Source organism: Protopterus annectens, chromosome 2.part0 (assembly GCF_019279795.1).
Source record: "Protopterus annectens isolate FY-2018-M chromosome 2.part0, PAN1.0, whole genome shotgun sequence".
Lineage (NCBI taxonomy): Eukaryota > Metazoa > Chordata > Ceratodontiformes > Protopteridae > Protopterus > Protopterus annectens.
Genome location: NC_056728.1, coordinates 737,532,845 through 737,550,785, shown reverse-complemented (window position 1 = coordinate 737,550,785; position 17,941 = coordinate 737,532,845). Strand labels below are relative to the sequence as shown.

Sequence of the window (17,941 nt, the reverse complement as noted above, 5' to 3'; positions counted from 1 at the left end):
CACACCCTGTTAGCACACTCAACCATCAAAATTGGCCTGCCGTCCCCTAACAAAATGCAAACAAGTAAAAAAAAATACTAATTACTGTACTGCCTATACTATTTCTATTTTACCATCTTACTGCCTACGAACAAAAGCTTGACCATGGTATTCACTGCCCAAATGGTCAAACAGCCACCCATGATTTCACACATAACACTTTACCATCCTCAGCACACCAAATCTACCACCGTCAACAAAATATCACCCCTGTAAAGCCAGAAAACATAATCCTAAAGACAGACTATATAAAACCTATAAACAAACTCCTAAAGCTTAGAGTATCCTGTCACAATAACCTTATAAAACATGGGGACATCCATCCCAAACCTGGCCCACCCTCACCCAATAACCTTCACTCCCCTACCACAACCTCCACAGTCAAGCTACCCTTTCTACTCCCACTAGTTCCCTCCTAGCATTTCACCTAAATATTAGAAGTATTAACAATAAGATTCCCAGCCCACTCCCCAGACATTGTGTCTTATGGAAACCTGGCTAAAACCTAGTACTACTGATAATGAGATACCACCTCCAGGATATAATAGTCACCGGTTAGACGGTACTAACCTAGTACTACTGATAATGAGATACCACCTCCAGGATATAATATTCACTGGTTAGACCATACTAACCTAGTACTACTGATAATGAGATACCACCTCCAGGATATAATATTCACCGGTTAGACCGTACTAACCTAGTACTACTGATAATGAGATACTACCTCCAGGATATAATATTCACCGGTTAGACCGTACTAACCTAGTACTACTGATAATGAGATATGACCTCCAGGATATAATATTCACCAGTTAGACCGTACTAACCTAGTACTACTGATAATGAGATTCCACCTCCAGGATATAATATTCATCGGTTAGACTGTACTAAACTAGTACTACTGATAATGAGATACTACCTCTAGGATACAATATTCACCGGTTAAACCGTACTAACCTAGTACTACTGATAATGAGATACTACCTCCAGGATATAATATTCACCTGTTAGACCGTACTAACCTCGTACTACTGATAATGAGATACTACCTCCAGGATATAATATTCACCGGTTAGGCCGTACTAACCTAGTACTACTGATAATGAGATACCACCTCCAGGATATAATATTCACCGGTTAGACCATACTAACCTAGTACTACTGATAATGAGATACCACCTCCAGGATATAATATTCACCGGTTAGACCGTACTAACCTAGTACTACTGATAATGAGATACTACCTCCAGGATAATAATATTCACTGGTTAGACCGTACTAACCTAGTACTACTGTTAATGAGATACTACCTCCAGGATATAATATTCACCGGTTAGACCGTACTAACCTAGTACTACTGATAATGAGATACTACCTCCAGGATATAATATTCACCGGTTAGAACGTACTAACCTAGTACTACTGATAATGAGATACTCCCTCCAGGATATAATATTCACTGGTTAGACCATACTAACCTAGTACTACTGATAATGAGATACTACCTCCAGGCTATAATATTCACAGATTAGACCGTACTAACCTAGTACTACTGATAATGAGATACTACCTCCAGGATATAATATTCACTGGTTAGACCATACTAACCTAGTACTACTGATAATGAGATACTACCTCCAGGATATAATATTCACTGGTTAAACCATACTAACCTAGTACTACTGATAATGAGATACCACCTCCAGGATATAATATTCACCGGTTAGACTGTACTAAACTAGTACTACTGATAATGAGATACTACCTCCAGGATATAATATTCACCGGTTAGACCATACTAACCTAGTACTACTGATAATGAGATACTACCTCCAGGATATAATATTCACTGGTTAGACCGTACTAACCTCGTACTACTGATAATGAGATACTACCCCCAGGATATAATATTCACCGGTTAGACCGTACTAACCTAGTACTACTGACAATGAGATACCACCTCCAGGATATAATATTCACTGGTTAGACCGTACTAACCTAGTACTACTGATAATGAGATACCACCTCCAGGATATACTATTCACCGGTTAGACCATACTAACCTAGTACTACTGATAATGAGATACCACCTCCAGGATATAATATTCACTGGTTAGACTCCACTAACCTAGTACTACTGATAATGAGATACTACCTCCAGGATATACTATTCACCGGTTAGACCGTACTAACCTAGTACTACTGATAATGAGATACTACCTCCAGGATATAATATTCACCGGTTAGACCGTACTAACCTAGTACTACTGATAATGAGATATGACCTCCAGGATATAATATTCACTGGTTAGACCGTACTAACCTAGTACTACTGATAATGAGATACCACCTCCAGGATATAATATTCACCGGTTAGACCGTACTAACCTAGTACTACTGATAATGAGATATGACCTCCAGGATATAATATTCACTGGTTAGACCGTACTAACCTAGTACTACTGATAATGAGATACCACCTCCAGGATATAATATTCACTGGTTAGACCATACTAACCTAGTACTACTGATAATGAGATACTACCTCCAGGATATAATATTCACTGGTTAGACCGTACTAACCTCGTACTACTGATAATGAGATACTACCCCCAGGATATAATATTCACCGGTTAGACCGTACTAACCTAGTACTACTGACAATGAGATACCACCTCCAGGATATAATATTCACTGGTTAGACCGTACTAACCTAGTACTACTGATAATGAGATACCACCTCCAGGATATACTATTCACCGGTTAGACCGTACTAACCTAGTACTACTGATAATGAGATACCACCTCCAGGATATAATATTCACTGGTTAGACTGCACTAACCTAGTACTACTGATAATGAGATACTACCTCCAGGATATACTATTCACCGGTTAGACCGTACTAACCTAGTACTACTGATAATGAGATACTACCTCCTGGATATAATATTCACCGGTTAGATGGTACTAACCTAGTACTACTGATAATGAGATACTACCCCCAGGATATAATATTCACCGGTTAGACCGTACTAACCTAGTACTACTGATAATGAGATACTACCCCCAGGATATAATATTCACCGTTAGACCATACTAACCTAGTACTACTGATAATGAGATACTACCTCCTGAATATAATATTCACTGGTTAGATGGTACTAACCTAGTACTACTGATAATGAGATACCACCTCCAGGATATAATATTCACCGGTTAGACCATACTAACCTAGTACTACTGATAATGAGATACCACCTCCAGGATATAATATTTACCGGTTAGACCATACTACAAGGAAAGGAGGTGGGATAGCAGTCCTTTTCAAAAATACTCTGTTAATAGAGACACCATTCAACCACCCCAATTCAGTAATGCAGAACTCCTCATAACCAAACTACAGATTAACCAGAACAAATGCTTGAACATTGTCTGTGCTTACATTCCACCAGGCAACAACTTAAATACCCTAGAGGATATCTTATACTGGTTATCCACTACCTATCCCCAAGAAACCACAGTTTTTGGCAACTTCAATACCGACTGGCAGCCCTACTCCTCTGAACCCCCCCCCCCATAAACTTATCTGGGTTTAAACAGGCCATAACCTCTCCCACTAGGATAAACAAACTGACCAACAGGGAAAGTATCCTAGACTGGATCCTAGTTAATAACCATCCCCAACTGTACACAGCTGGCACTCTCCCTGATGACCTTAGCGACCATTTACTAACCTATATCATAAAACATAAGGCAGGAAACCCTCACCAGACCAAATATAAAATACTTAGAAACAGGAAAAACTTTGACACTGCTATATTCCTAAATGAACTAAAAAAAGTTGACTGGTCAAAACTAAAACATCTACCATTAGAAGAGGCTATAGCTCACTTTAACACTAAATTCCTAAGTATACTTGATTCCCATGCTCCAGCACGTACAATAAAATCTAGAGCAAACACAGCACCATGGCTCGCAAAAGATACCTAATCTAAAATTTAAACTAGAAACAGAGCCTGGGCCAGTTAGAACAACTAAAGCCCCACTTGACCATCTAAAATGTCATCAACTCAGGAATGATACAAAAAATCCATTTTACTAGATAAAAAAAGCTTCTACCAAAATCTCCTACAAAAACACCAAAACAACCCTCAAAAGTTCTGGGCAGGCTTAAATCAACTACTTCATCCAGGTCATTCTACCACCCCAACCCTGGATAACCACACCCATAGTTCCCCAGAGACCATAGCTGGCATTTATAATAACTTTTTCACTGAAACAATCCAATCCCTAGCAAATCAACTAACCCCCACAAACTTAATCCACACCCTTAATCTACCCACTAAAACCCCCCAATTTAGCTTCCAACCGATATCCACTAGTTTTATCAAATCACTCATAAAAAAACTAAAACCTACTACCCTCGTTGCTGACCTCCTCCTTGCAAATAGCTGCAGATGCCACTACATATCCCATATCTATCCTTATCAACAGAACCTATCCCCTCCCTCTGGAAAATATCCCATGTCATCCCACTCCATAAAGGTGGTAGCTCCTCAGACATATCCACCTATAGACCCATTGCCATTTTCCCCACTATCCAAAATAATGGAGAAATGTGTACACAAACAACTAATGCAATACCTTACATAGAATAGCTTACTATCCAACTCCCAGCATTGTTTCAGGCCATACCACAGCACCACCTCAGCCCTGCTTTCCTTTACTAATGCCATAAACCAAAACAGGAATGACAGTAGGCTATCCTCCACCCTCTTTCTTGACCTATCAAAAGCCTTTGACATGGTCAACCATGTACTTCATTCTTTCTCTAAAATCTATTTTCCTCAATAAGCACGCAATCCACTGGTTCCAGTCCTACCTGACTGGTAGACAACAAGGCGGTACTATGGCAGGGAAAACTCTCCAGCCAGCTACCTCTCACACTTGACGTCCCTCAAGGCTCCATACTAGGCCCACTAATCTTCTCTATTTTTATCAACAACCTTCACACTGCTATCCCTAAAGCTACCTGTGTTCAGTATGCAGATAATTCCACTCTGAGCTGCTCAGCCACCTCCCCATCCGAACTACAAATCCTAACCCAAAATACATTTAACACTATTGAGAACTGGCTCACCAAATAACGCCTACTGCTGAACCCCATCTTCTACTCTTCACCCCCACTAGTAGATCTGCCACACTTTCAGTCTCTGTCACGTCTAACAATGGTACCACTATCTCCCCAGATCAATGCACCAAACCTCTAGGGGGTTATCATAGACAGTAATCTCAAATTTGACCTACAGGTCAACAAAACTATACAGACCATCAATAAGAAGCTTGGATCACTGTATAGAAACAAGACATTTTTAATCCCACTGGCTAGGACTGCAATTGTCCGGTCACACCTACTCTCTACTCCTTTATATGCCTCGCCTGTACTCTCAAACCTCAACAAATCCGAACTAGGTAAGCTGTCCCATAGCTGCAACCATATTGCCAGATTCACCACTGGCTCCACATATAGAACCCACCACTGCCAGAACCTGAAACAACTAGAGTGGCTAGAACTGCCCAGCTTAATTCAATTCAAAATTATTAAGCCATATAGCAACCTGAGATCCCTACGGTCAGCCAACAAACTACTGGACTAAACCCAAAAAGCTAATAACGCTGTTGGTGAATCCCTGTTTGCTGAATTTGTTGCCAAACTATATAACCCTACAATCCTCCAAAAGTCTCTTCAAAAAAACCTCAAACAGTATCTCAAAGTGAACTGGCTTTGCCCATGTACCAACCCTGATTAAGTTATAAACTGAAAGCATAATCTGTAGATATCATAACATGCAACTATGTCACCAAGCTCTATATCCAATCTGGCACCTCTTGCTTTTAATTGTGTCTGTCCATGAGAATTGTGAGTCCCTACTAGGGAACACTACTAAGACATTGTACATAATCATTTTGTTTTATATTTTATATTTTCTAATGTTATCCAACTTCTTGTGTGATCTATGTAAGTTTGTCTATTTGGAGCTTTTCTCTTGGGCCTCCGCTGAAAATGGACATGTATCCAGTCGGACTATCCCAGTAAACAAATGTAAAAATAAATAAAATAAATGTTAACATATACATTAAAATACTCATCCAGTTGGATCCACAGCAATTTGGCTTTGTAAAAGGTAGATCCTGTTTAACGAACATGATAAACTTCTTCGGAAAGGTAACACAAGCTATTGACAGCTATTGACAGCTGTCTCACTCTGCACACAGCCTACTTTGATGTGGCCAAGGCATTTGAGATCATTCCACATGCTAGCATAATTAATAAACTATATGTGTTACAAATAGACCCCTGTATGGTAAGAGGGATGACTAACTGGCTAAAAGACAGAACCCACATGGTAGGGGCAGTGTCAGGCAACAAGAAGTTGACCACTGGTGTCACAGGGCTTGGGCTTTCCTTTGTTAAGCATTTATTCTTCTAGTCTGCAGACTAAAAACCAAAACTTATGGCTAACCAAGTTTGTGGATGACTAGAAACTGGACGTCTTTGTCAAATCTCCCCTCTGAAACAGAAGCCGTCCAACAGGAATTTGCATTTATCAATGCTTGGTGTAATGAAAATTGTCATAAATTAAATGCTAAAAAAATGCAAGATTGTCTCATTTGGTACACAAACCACCTCTTCCCCACCACCAAATACATAGCTTTGATGGTACCCCACTTCACAATGAAAATGTAATTACAGACTTGGTGGCCTTAGTTAATAATTCCCTCTGTTTTGACCACTGTGTAGCAGAAGTTTGTCAAGAAATTCTTCTACTTAGTACAGCTGATCAAAAAGGGAATTTCATCCATATCTAAAACTGTTAATGTTCCCTTCTGTTCAGCACTGATCAGTCTCACTATAGAATACAGATCCCCCTTGGCGATGTCCCTCACCAGACATATAAAAAAGTTGGAATTCCTCTTTTTTGTGTCTTACAGGCTTTTTAGAGGAGATCTGTGCTTTGCCTTCTGAGCAATCAGGGACACAGTAGTCCAGGATCTCCTGTACCTGCATAAATCAAGAAGTCCCACAAATACCAGAGCAAGACAGGATAATCTACCTCCACAAAGAGGCCATTCAGCAGCAGTCCCACAAGGCTCAGTGCTGGTCTCTCTCTCCTTTTGGCATGTACTTCTCTGAAGTCAAGGCAAGCATCAAGGGCCTCTGGCTGACCAAGTTTACATATGACTGCAAACTAGGCATGGTCACTAAATCCTCTGAAGACACATACTCTTTAAGAGGTCATGGTGCAAACAAAAAACTGGTCCCAGATCCATAGACTAAAACTCATTGCAAAACAAAATGCATGTTAGGAATGACTGTCATCTCTGCAACTTGTCTAATGGGGATCTTGGGAACACGTATTGACAATGACCTGCCTTTTAACCATCATATGTCTACTGTGGTGAGAAAATCATTCAACATTGCACAAATTATAAGTAAGTGCATGCCATCCAAGTCCAAGGAGATCATTGTTCCACTGTACTCTGCTCTTAGCTTGCACCTGACAAGGTGTTCAAAACAGTTTGAGAAACCACAGAGGTTCCACACAAAAAGAATATGGGGAGTAAACAAGTTCTATATGGACTGTCTTAAAGCCCTGTCCTCGTATGCCGTCTCCTACAGCCTGCTGCATGGCGATCTATGCCTAGCTTACAAGGCTTCCTCTGTACATCTGCAAAACAAATAACATCAGAAATGCCCATTTTAAGGACCTAAACCTTATCTGCGACATAAATAGAATATATTGGAGGGACAGGTATGTCTCAAAGAATACTCCTTCTCTGAACATGCTTCCCAGCCATGTAAAATAAGGTGCCATCACTAACTGTATCCAAACATAACTTGGACCAGTGGCTGGAAAATCAGAAATTTACCCCCTGGTTTGACACCCATATCCCTAATTTACAGGGACAGCCTCTGAATGCCTCATGTGTACAAGTCTATGTCATAGCCATAAAATGTCAACAATATTTTGGTAAATTTGTGGTAAGCTTGGCTAAGCTTAAAATAGCTCTTGGGGTGATAGGCTAGTAACCATCTATGAAGCTGTAAGAGGATCTAAACCTGCTTAAGCAAATCATTAAAACAACATGGAGAGAGAGATTCATTACTGAACATCTCCCTCACCTCTGGAATAGCAAGTCCTGGAGATTAACCACTGTAGTACACTATCTTTAATCAAATGAGATCTGAATAATTGGATGAGTAATTTTAAACTCTTCATTGTCTTGACTGGATTAGCTCTTCTTGAGAGGGTAGGTGCAGTCTAGGGTGGGTAACTGTAAGTCACAATGATGGCACAATTCAGTAGCCTTCAACTTCCTATGATTCCTTTATGACCTGGTCTTGATTATAGCCATGGTTAGTGCCGGTGACACTGTATTTCACCTGATGTGCTGGCAGGGTGCTTTGAATTTCCACTGGCAGCTCATTAGTGTTTATACCTGGGCTGAGCAGGAAATTGGTCAGTATTGATCAGTGCACCACCTTGGAAAACAAGTAATATATATATATATATATATATATATATATATATATATATATGTGTGTGTGTGTCACTGTTAATGAGGATAGGCAGTGCTACTGTCTGTTATCTCCTTGTTTTTACTCTTAATATTGGTGATTGTTGCCTTGTTGAGATATCCATATTTTGGTGTTGCGTGCTATGCTTAAGTCTGTGTTTCCTGTCAGGATTTACTGTAACTTTCTTTCTGCATTTTACTGGTCCTATCAATAGTTTCATTATACAGTCTACCTTTTGCTTCTTGCTCCTTTTGTGTCTTATTTTTAGACAGTCGGACATAGCTTGTTTTCATCATTCTAGCTGGGAATAAGCATAAAAGCATAAGGCAGCAGTCTGTTTGTCGTACCGGTGATGGTGCTGACTCTTTCTACTGCTCAATAGAGTCACAGCCTTCCTGGATCCTTCTTGGGTATTGTACTGAATAAATAGCATGCACCTTTCAACATTTTTTACTGCCACATTTCTGTGCCACAATAATCATCATGTGATTTGTACTTACTGTCTCTTGATTGTTGGGGAGGAGATGGTATGCTATATGAATGCCTGTCATTTCATGTCAGTCTGCATTTGGTATGTGGTGGTTCAATGGCTATTGTTAGTATTTTCCATTTTGTTTTTGCATAGAGTAAGTCTCCTCCTACCCTGATAATATCCGTTAGGTGTTTCATTTGAGTTTGTTACAGGCCGATGTTTCTCAGTCGTTTTACATGTTCAGGAATTCAGCATTCAGTATTTCTCCTGGAGTTTTTGGTATCAGCTTCTGAAAACAGTACTCTGTAATAACATGTAAAATAAACTGGTGAGTGTTAGATCTGTTGAAACTAGAAATGTCTCCATTCTGTAGGCAAAAATTGTAAAGGATACATTGCTCACATTTGGTTTCTTTCTTCAGAATATGGTGGCAAGTGGAAGATGCTTCATTACTTTGCAAAGAACTTCTTTGCTCCTATTTTACCAGTGGGGTTTGAGGAAGATGAAACGCTTTACATATATGGAATTTCAGACCTTCACATTGACTGGCGTATGGTGCTTATGGTAAGCCTGTAGCTGTCTGAGTATGTGTTTCATAATGCTGTGGCTGTCCTACTCAGCATGTATTTCATAAGGATGCAGCTGTCCTAATCGGTATGTATTTCATAAGACTGTAGCTGTCCTAATCAGTATGTATTTTGTAAGGATTAATCAGTATGTATTTCATAAGGCTATAACTGTCTTTTTCTGTATATATTTCATAAGGCTGTAGCTGTCCTACTCAGTATGTGTTTCATAAGGCTGTAGCTGTCCTAATAAATATGCATTTCATTAAGTGTGCAGTTGTCCAAATTGTGAATATTTCATACGTCTGGAGTTGTTCAAATCAGTATTTTGTAAATGTGCACTATCTTAATTAGTATGTATTTCATAATTCTGTATCAATCATAAGCAGTATATTTCCCAGATCTGTATCAGTCCTAAGAATAATGCATTTTAAGTCTGCATTGGTCATAAATCAGTATGTGTTTCAAAAGTCTGTAGCTGTCCAAGTCAGAAGCTATCGTATTCAATATGGATTTCATAAGCTGGCAGCAGTTGTACTCTGTCTGTTTTGTGTTCATAAGTTTATATGTAATTACTAGGCTAATGACCTCAGGGGGCCTTTTTAAGCTTAGCCATGCTTCCCAAAGGTGAGAATCAAACCCTGCATCTTGTGACTGTAAGGTAAACACCTTCATCATTGTGTCATCTTCCAACCCCTAAATATATTTTGTTCATAGGTAAGTACTAGGCTTGCTGCCCTTGTAGGCCAATTGAAGCCCAGCCAGTTTCCCTGCAAAGATGAGAGTCAAGCTCTTGTACCTTGTGTCTGAGACAAACGCCTTAACCATTTAAGCTATCCCAGTCAGTAGTAATTTCCTAAGGCAGTAGCTGTCCTAATATGCATTTTCTAAGTCGGCAATATCCCAGTCTGTACATATTTCATATGTCTGCAGCTGTCCTAATCATTACATATTTTGTAAGCCTGTGGTTATCCTTTTCAGTGTGTATTTCATATGCCTATAGCTATCTTAATGTACGTATGCATCTGTAGCTATATTACTGAATATGCATTTCATAAAATGTAGCTGTCATAATCAGTATTTTGTAAGTACTTATCCTAGTCATTGTGTATTTTGTACATTTGTAACTGTGTAATTAGTATGTATTTCTTTTGTTTGTGTATGTCCTAATCTGTAATTGTTTAGCAAGTCTGGGCATATCCTAATCAGTATGGTCAAATTGCACATGCACCACACACACATGCATTGTTTTACTGCCACCTTCTATTTTGTGTATTGTGATTTATTTTCTTTACAGTGTGTATTATCCGTATTCTGCTTTTAACTGCATATTTAAAGTAGGAAAGAGACCACAACTATGTCTCTTCCGAGTCACACAGAAAATAAGCTTTCTACACCCTGTTGCTGTTGTGTTTTTAAACTCAACTGTCTAGTTGTCTGCCCCTTATGTTAGTGACCACGTATCTCCTTCCTTCTCCTCTTTCATTGCCTATTGTGAGTAAGCACAAATATCATTTTGTTAAATCACTCTCCTTCAAATATTTCAGTTTATTAGTTATTCCACTGTTTTGTATAGAACCAGAATGCAAAGTGCCCACCACCTTTCTGTCTGTCTTGCTGTTTTAAAAGTAGTGGCTCACCATCATAACTGTTAACCTCTTAGCACAAGAAGTCTGGGCACAACCTCAAATAATGGGAGGACAAAGGACCAAAAATAGGGACACATTTTAAGTCTTACTCTTTGAAACTTAGAAAGTTATTAGAATAACAGCATTTGTGTTTGCATGCATTTCCTGAAGGATGTGAATGTTAGTATTAAGTGACTTCTGTCCTGTAATTTGACAGAAAACTACAAAGTTTATGAGTAACTGCCAAAAAACATGAACCAAAAGTCTGAACATTCTCTGAAAATCTAGACAGTTGAGAGGTCTGCACCCCACTTACATAGCTAAAGCTTAAGTTACCCCATTTTTCATATCTAACTGCTTAGTGCATACTGCATCTCTAAGGATATTAATCAGTTTTTCACCTTACCTTTACAATCTGAAACATCTATTTCAAGACCACTAATTATTGGAAAGCCCACATTCTGGCTCTCTGTAGTAATTTTGGGATTAGTGCTTCTGTTTTGCTCCAGGTGAGAAAAGGAGCATGGGCATAGGGACATTATTTCCTGGGGTCTGCTGATCACCAGAAAGCCAAGTAGCTGCTTCATAGGTGCACGTTTGGAATCTGTGCTTATATTTTGCTCCTGGTTAGAGAAGGAGCAGAGTGCCCTGACTGTTTCTGTTTGAGTAGTGACTGTCTGTGCTTGAGCTTCCTGTTGAGTCTGGTTGCATTCAAGGCATCTGCCAGGAAAAGGCTAGAACAAGCCTACAGACCCTTGCATCATCTGGAACAAGACTGTGGATCACTAAACAGCCTGTGGTCTGCTTCACATCTTGGGGTTGGTGCTACTGTTTTCCTTCTAGTGAGAGAAGAAACAAAGGAGCATTGTATCCCAGCAGTGTGAAACTGTGGTGAGACCAAGACTAGTGGTAGCCAAACAGTAGTCATTCAGGTGACTCCCCGCTTTTCATCATTCTAACTTCAGAATATTTGCCTAAATACTTCAGCTATACATCGTCATCAGGGTCTACTTAGTTTCCCCTCAAATGTTTGGCAGTGCCCTATATAGACACAGACACCTGGAGTGACATTTTTATGTAAAAGCAGCATTGACATTTCACTATTACGTAGTTGCACACAGAACAACTAGTTTGCAATGACAAGCACTGCCCACAAAGTCACAAACCAGACACTCTTGGCATTAACTTATATTTTTAATCCAACTGTCTAATCAGTAAAAAAGGGTCTGTTGCCATGGTTATGAACTTACCCACTCTGTCCGTTACCAGCTTGGTGGAAATGGGCATCCTAAGGCAATGTAGAAATTTCCTCATATTTACTGACAAGCAGGTAATTCTCAAGCAAACTGATATGGTACGTGAGAGAAGTAGTTACCTAGTGTCACTGGAGGCAAAGCTGTCACATAAAAGCACTCCAAATGTCAATAAGGTTCTCAGTAGTACACTCGCTGCACCCACCAGACACAATTCAAAGCAAAAACATAGACCCACATATGCTGAGGCACTTAAATGTAACCTTCCTGAACTCCACAGACCTAGCAAGTACAGATAATAGACAACCTCAGCATGCATTGTTTCAAAACAACACCCACATCAACACATACAGCCACATCTTATGAAGCCTGTACTTCTAAGCCCGTAAGGCAAGACACCATACAATCCAACATTCTGGTCATTGGAGACTCCATTGTGAGGCACACTGATGTCCCTCTCACCAGACCGAGTAAAGAGAAAGTCACGGTCATTTGCTTATCAGGGTCCAGGATCCACCACATTACATACACACTAAGGTCAGTGGACCACAAGTAGCAGTATGACTCGGTCATAGTCCGTGTGAGTGTAAATGACCTGAGATCTACCTCCCTAGATTATATGAAGAGAAGCATCATGGAACTCTTGGAATACATGTCTCTGCTACTATGAGCCTAACATTGAGCAGCATTTTCTGTTTTCCAAGGATGATGCTACAATATGAACAAAAGATGCCTGACATTAATAATTGGCTTACATTTTGATGTCATTCTAAGGGGGTGAAGTATTTGTCAGCATGGAAGGAGATGGTCAGAAGACCATACCACTTTGCTGGGGATGGTCTGCACCTCTCCCCTGTAGGCTTTTGAATATTAGCTAAAATATTGTCCTCACCCATAGTGCCTTTTCAGGCAATGCCAAACTGAAAGTACTTCTGACATAGCAAATCAAAACCAGGAAAATCTAAAGGTGTCACTGCTCAGTGCTAGGAGTCTAAACAAAAAACTCTACTCTTTAGAAGCTCGCCTCGCCCTAGAGAATGCTGACATCTGTGAGATCACGGAGACATGGTTTAAAGCCATGGAGATCACACCTACAGTACAAGGTTATAATGCTTTCCAAAAATGTAGACCAGCTACTACATGATGACTTAAAGGTGGAGGCATCTCAATTTTCATCAGAAATAAATATACTTCAAGCTGGTTAAACAGGACAATGCATTTGAGCTTCTCCACGTTCAAATCACCATAGGGAAAATCCAATATCACTTCCTTGCAAGCTATGGGTCCCCCTTTATGGCACACAAAACCATACCATATATTTAAACTTAATGGAAACACTCACCATTTAACCCAGTATCATATTCATCATGGGTGATTTTAATTACCCTAGTGTTAACTGGGAATCATATGCAATTTCAAACATACAATCACAGAGATTCCAGGATTTTGTAAACACAAACTCCCTGGACCAGACTGGCAATACACCAACAAGGGGTGCAACCATACTAGATCTGGTCCTCACTAACATGGGAGAGGGCTGCACATCCCCTAAGGTAATGTCTTTTCTGGTGAGGTCAGACAACACAATGTTCTCCTTTGGAGTAAAAAGAAAATCTGGAACCCCACCTAATCCTGGAATATTCAAGAATTACTCTAAGGCTAATTTCCTTCTATTAAGTGATAAACTGGCAAAATTTCAAGCTCCCATAAACCCTAAGAACACTGCTGCCTATGCGTAACTGTTCACAGAAACTGTATACAAGTATGTAAATAGCTGCATAGAGGCAGTTGTACCCACCAGAAAGAAGTGCAGAACAAACTCAAAAAACAAGCCACCCTGGTGGAATCACAGCATCAGTTGGCTATATAACAGGAGGAAATAAATCAGGGCAATAATTTGGAGGTATAGCACCAAACAGGGTACAAGCACTCTCATCAAACTAAACAAACAACTCAGAGGACAAATAAAGTGTACCAAAACCAAATTTGAGGAAATTCACAGACTCTTCTGGCAGCAAGTTTAGATAAAAGACAAGCCAATGATGCTGGAAAATCACCCAGATCCTTTATTTTTTTTAAATAAAATATCCTGTTAAGCATACCTCTCAACCTGGAAACATCAACAATCTGGACAAGGCCCATGAACAATAGATACAAATCTTTATGCCAATTAACATACAATTTGCATATATAATTATGCGGCCCCGTCCACTCCAATGGAATTCTGGGATACAAACTTTTGCATGCAAAGTGAAGAACAGACAACCAAAATATAATCATGAAACACAAAATAAGAGCAATAGTATTTTATTATATTAATATTTGAACTTGTGCAAATTTGCAAAACTAAAATACAATATTCTTTTAGAAAAGTAACACTGAACAATCATGACAATCACAATGACATTTGAACTTGTATAAAACTAAAACCTAAAATAAAGCTCTCTTTATATAAATAAAAATAAAATTTACTCTGTCTTGTACAGTGTACACTATATAGTACTAACTAACTAGTCTACTACTTACTTAGTTACTGGCACTGCTAGTACTGTTACTAGTACTAACTACACACTTATAAAGCAAACAAATTCTAACAACAAGTAGTGGTGCTGTGCTGTGGTGGCGTGTGGTGGTGGTGATGTGTAAATGTTTGATTAATCAAAATGAAATAAGAATAAGATTAACTTGTATGCAATAAAACTTAAATACAAAATGACAATTGACAAATGAAATGTTTACCTGTACTAAAATAAGTAAATACAAAGTTATCTCAGTCACAGGCTAGCTCACACACACACAGACTTAAAATGAAATACAAATAGCAGCAAATAACCAATTCAAAATAAATAACCCCACACTACAGCCACACAGAGTCACAGACTTAAAATGAAATACAAATAGCAACCAAATTCAGAATAAATAACACACACTTAAAGTGAAATAAAAATAGCAATGAAATAAATAACCCCATAAGCACAGACTTAAAATGAAATAAATAGCAACCAAATTAAAAATAAATTAATCACAGACTTAAAATGAAATAAAAATAGCAACCAAAATAACCAGCCATTTTCTTTTTAAAATACTCAAGTCAAGTCACATGTCACAGAGCAAAAGGAGGAAGCTTGGAAGCATTCCATGATCTGTGAGACAGTGAGACTGTGTGATTCACTCACACAGTCTTACAACAGAGCATGGATTACTTCCTCTTGCTCTTCTTCACCTTCTGAACTGATGGTCTCTGGGCCTGGCTGTGGCCCTTTTGGGTCTGTTTGTGCTGCCTGGCACTGGGCCTGGAGGGCATGTTCTATATTGTACGCTAGAGTTGCCCTTTTTGCTGCTTGTAGAATATGTGGTGGGACTTCCACAGAAAAACAGTCACTGTCCTCATTCATTTTGATTGCTAGCAATGAGTTAAGTGTTTTGGCATGTAATGACTGCCTTAGCTCTGTTTTAACTTTTCTCACTATGCTGAATGCTTGCTCAGGTTCACTATTCGAATGTGGCAAACAAAGCAGCATTAAAATGAGCTGCTTAAACAGAGGTATTCGTTCTGCTTCAGGGCTTTGTAGGACTGTTGACCAGTACCTGAGGAAACATTTATCTGTTTCAGATTCCTGGCTGTGCTGTTGCTGTGGCAGCTTGATGTTAACAACTTGGTATATGCCAAGCTCAGTCTTAAGTTGAGAACGCTGTTCCCATGACTTGCAAAGTCCTACACAAGTTGCAATGTTCGTTATAACTTCAATGTCAAGATCTAATTTCAAAGAAGGGTCCAAAACACTGGCAATATTTTTCAATACGGCATCACCAACAGGCAAATGTTTTTTCATTTTCAGGAGGACTGCAACATAAAATGCTTTTATTTGTTTGTAGGAGTGCTCACTTACAGTACCAAATATGTCATCACTATTGTCATGCAGATATTTTTCAACATCAGATCCAACATGAAGGCATTGCTGCTGCAAAATATTAATCTGAAGTAGGAACTTCATTTGTCAGCAACCTTTGGGATACGGATCCGATCTCGGATCCGAGCCGGCAACTTCTATCACAGCATAGATTCGAGCTCCTAGCTCCTCCCTTTACCCATAATCTCGTACCAACCCTGACTGACCTCAGATCTATTTTTCCGCTCTTCAAGCAACAGCTAGATTCTAGAGCTCTTGGCCAAATTTTGTGAGAAAAGAAAGTTTTCATTTTTTTCTTGTACTTTTTTTGAGCGAGTGTTTGTGTGTGTTTAGGTGTTCCCTAGCCCTAATTTCACTCTTTTTAGCTTAAATTAGCTTAATTTTTTATCTTTTATTTCTCCTCCCTGCCCTTGCTGGTTGCAGTGTGTGTAGTGTGTAGGGGCCTAGCGGGTGTGTTTTCTTTTAGTGATGTCGAAGGCCCCTAAAGCCATTTTTTCGAAATGCACCGAGTGTGGTCACAAGCTTTCACTGGCTGATGGCCACACTCGGTGCATTAGGTGCCTTGGGGTTGAACACCTCTCCATGGGTTGCGCGATTTGCGCTGCATTCAACCCCAGGGCACTTAAGGATCGGAGGTCGAAGCTGGTTCTTTCGGGCCTTTTGCCCCCAGACCCGGCTCCAGCTTCCGGTACTTCTGTGACCGCTACCCATTCCTCGGTAGTGGCCACTCCTGCCCCCCTCCCTCCGACCGGGACTCAACTTCCCACTGTGGCTTCGGAGGTGAGGGAGGCCAGGAAAGAGAAACGGAGGGAGAAGCACCTTAAGCGGCGGGCCGAAGACTCCTCCTCGGCCCCGCCTGCCAAATGGGCTTCTCCCTCCAGGGTTTCTGGTTCGCCTCCTCCTCGGATCCGATCCCCTTGCTTCTCACCGGGACCCAAGGAGGAGGTGACCCGGTCCCAGTCGAGGTCATCGAGGCGGCACTCCAGGCCTGCCTCAGTGGCCTCCTCGGGGTCCACCTTCAGTATGTCGGATACGGACATGGACCGGATGATGAGGAGGTTCATCCAGGCCCAGATGCAGATGGGAGCTCGATCCCTTTTTTTGCTCCTATTGCTCCTTCTCCGACCCGCCTTCTGGGTTCGGAGCTGTCGGAGCCGAGCCGCATTGGATCCGGGGGTGGGTCGGAGCCGACAGTGCTAGGCACTTCGGCTCCAATGATTCCCTCGAGTTTGTCGGATCCGACATCTCGGAGCCATGGGCCGAGCTTCGGATCCGAGGGGCTCGGTATGCTTTCGGCCCTGTCCTTCGGATCTGATAGTCTCAGCTCCGGGTCCGATCCCTGCCTCAGATCCGAGTGGGAGTCGGATCTCGGATCCGTCAGAGAGCGGCTCCCCCTCGGCTTTCCCGGTGGTGGAGAGGGTACTGTTGAGTGCATCCAGGCCTCCGGTCCTGGCTTCGGCTCCCCACTGCACTCCCTCTCAGCTGGT

General features: G+C 40.5%; 1 protein-coding gene across 1 annotated transcript in view; it reads left to right on the top strand.

The window, feature by feature from the left end:
- MANBA (mannosidase beta) overlaps positions 1-17,941 on the top strand; it is an 894,686-nt gene that overhangs the window by 704,902 nt on the left and 171,843 nt on the right. The window contains exon 15 of the mRNA XM_044061058.1: positions 9,518-9,660. Coding sequence (XP_043916993.1) covers positions 9,518-9,660 — 143 coding nt within the window. The remainder of the gene's footprint in view (positions 1-9,517; positions 9,661-17,941) is intronic.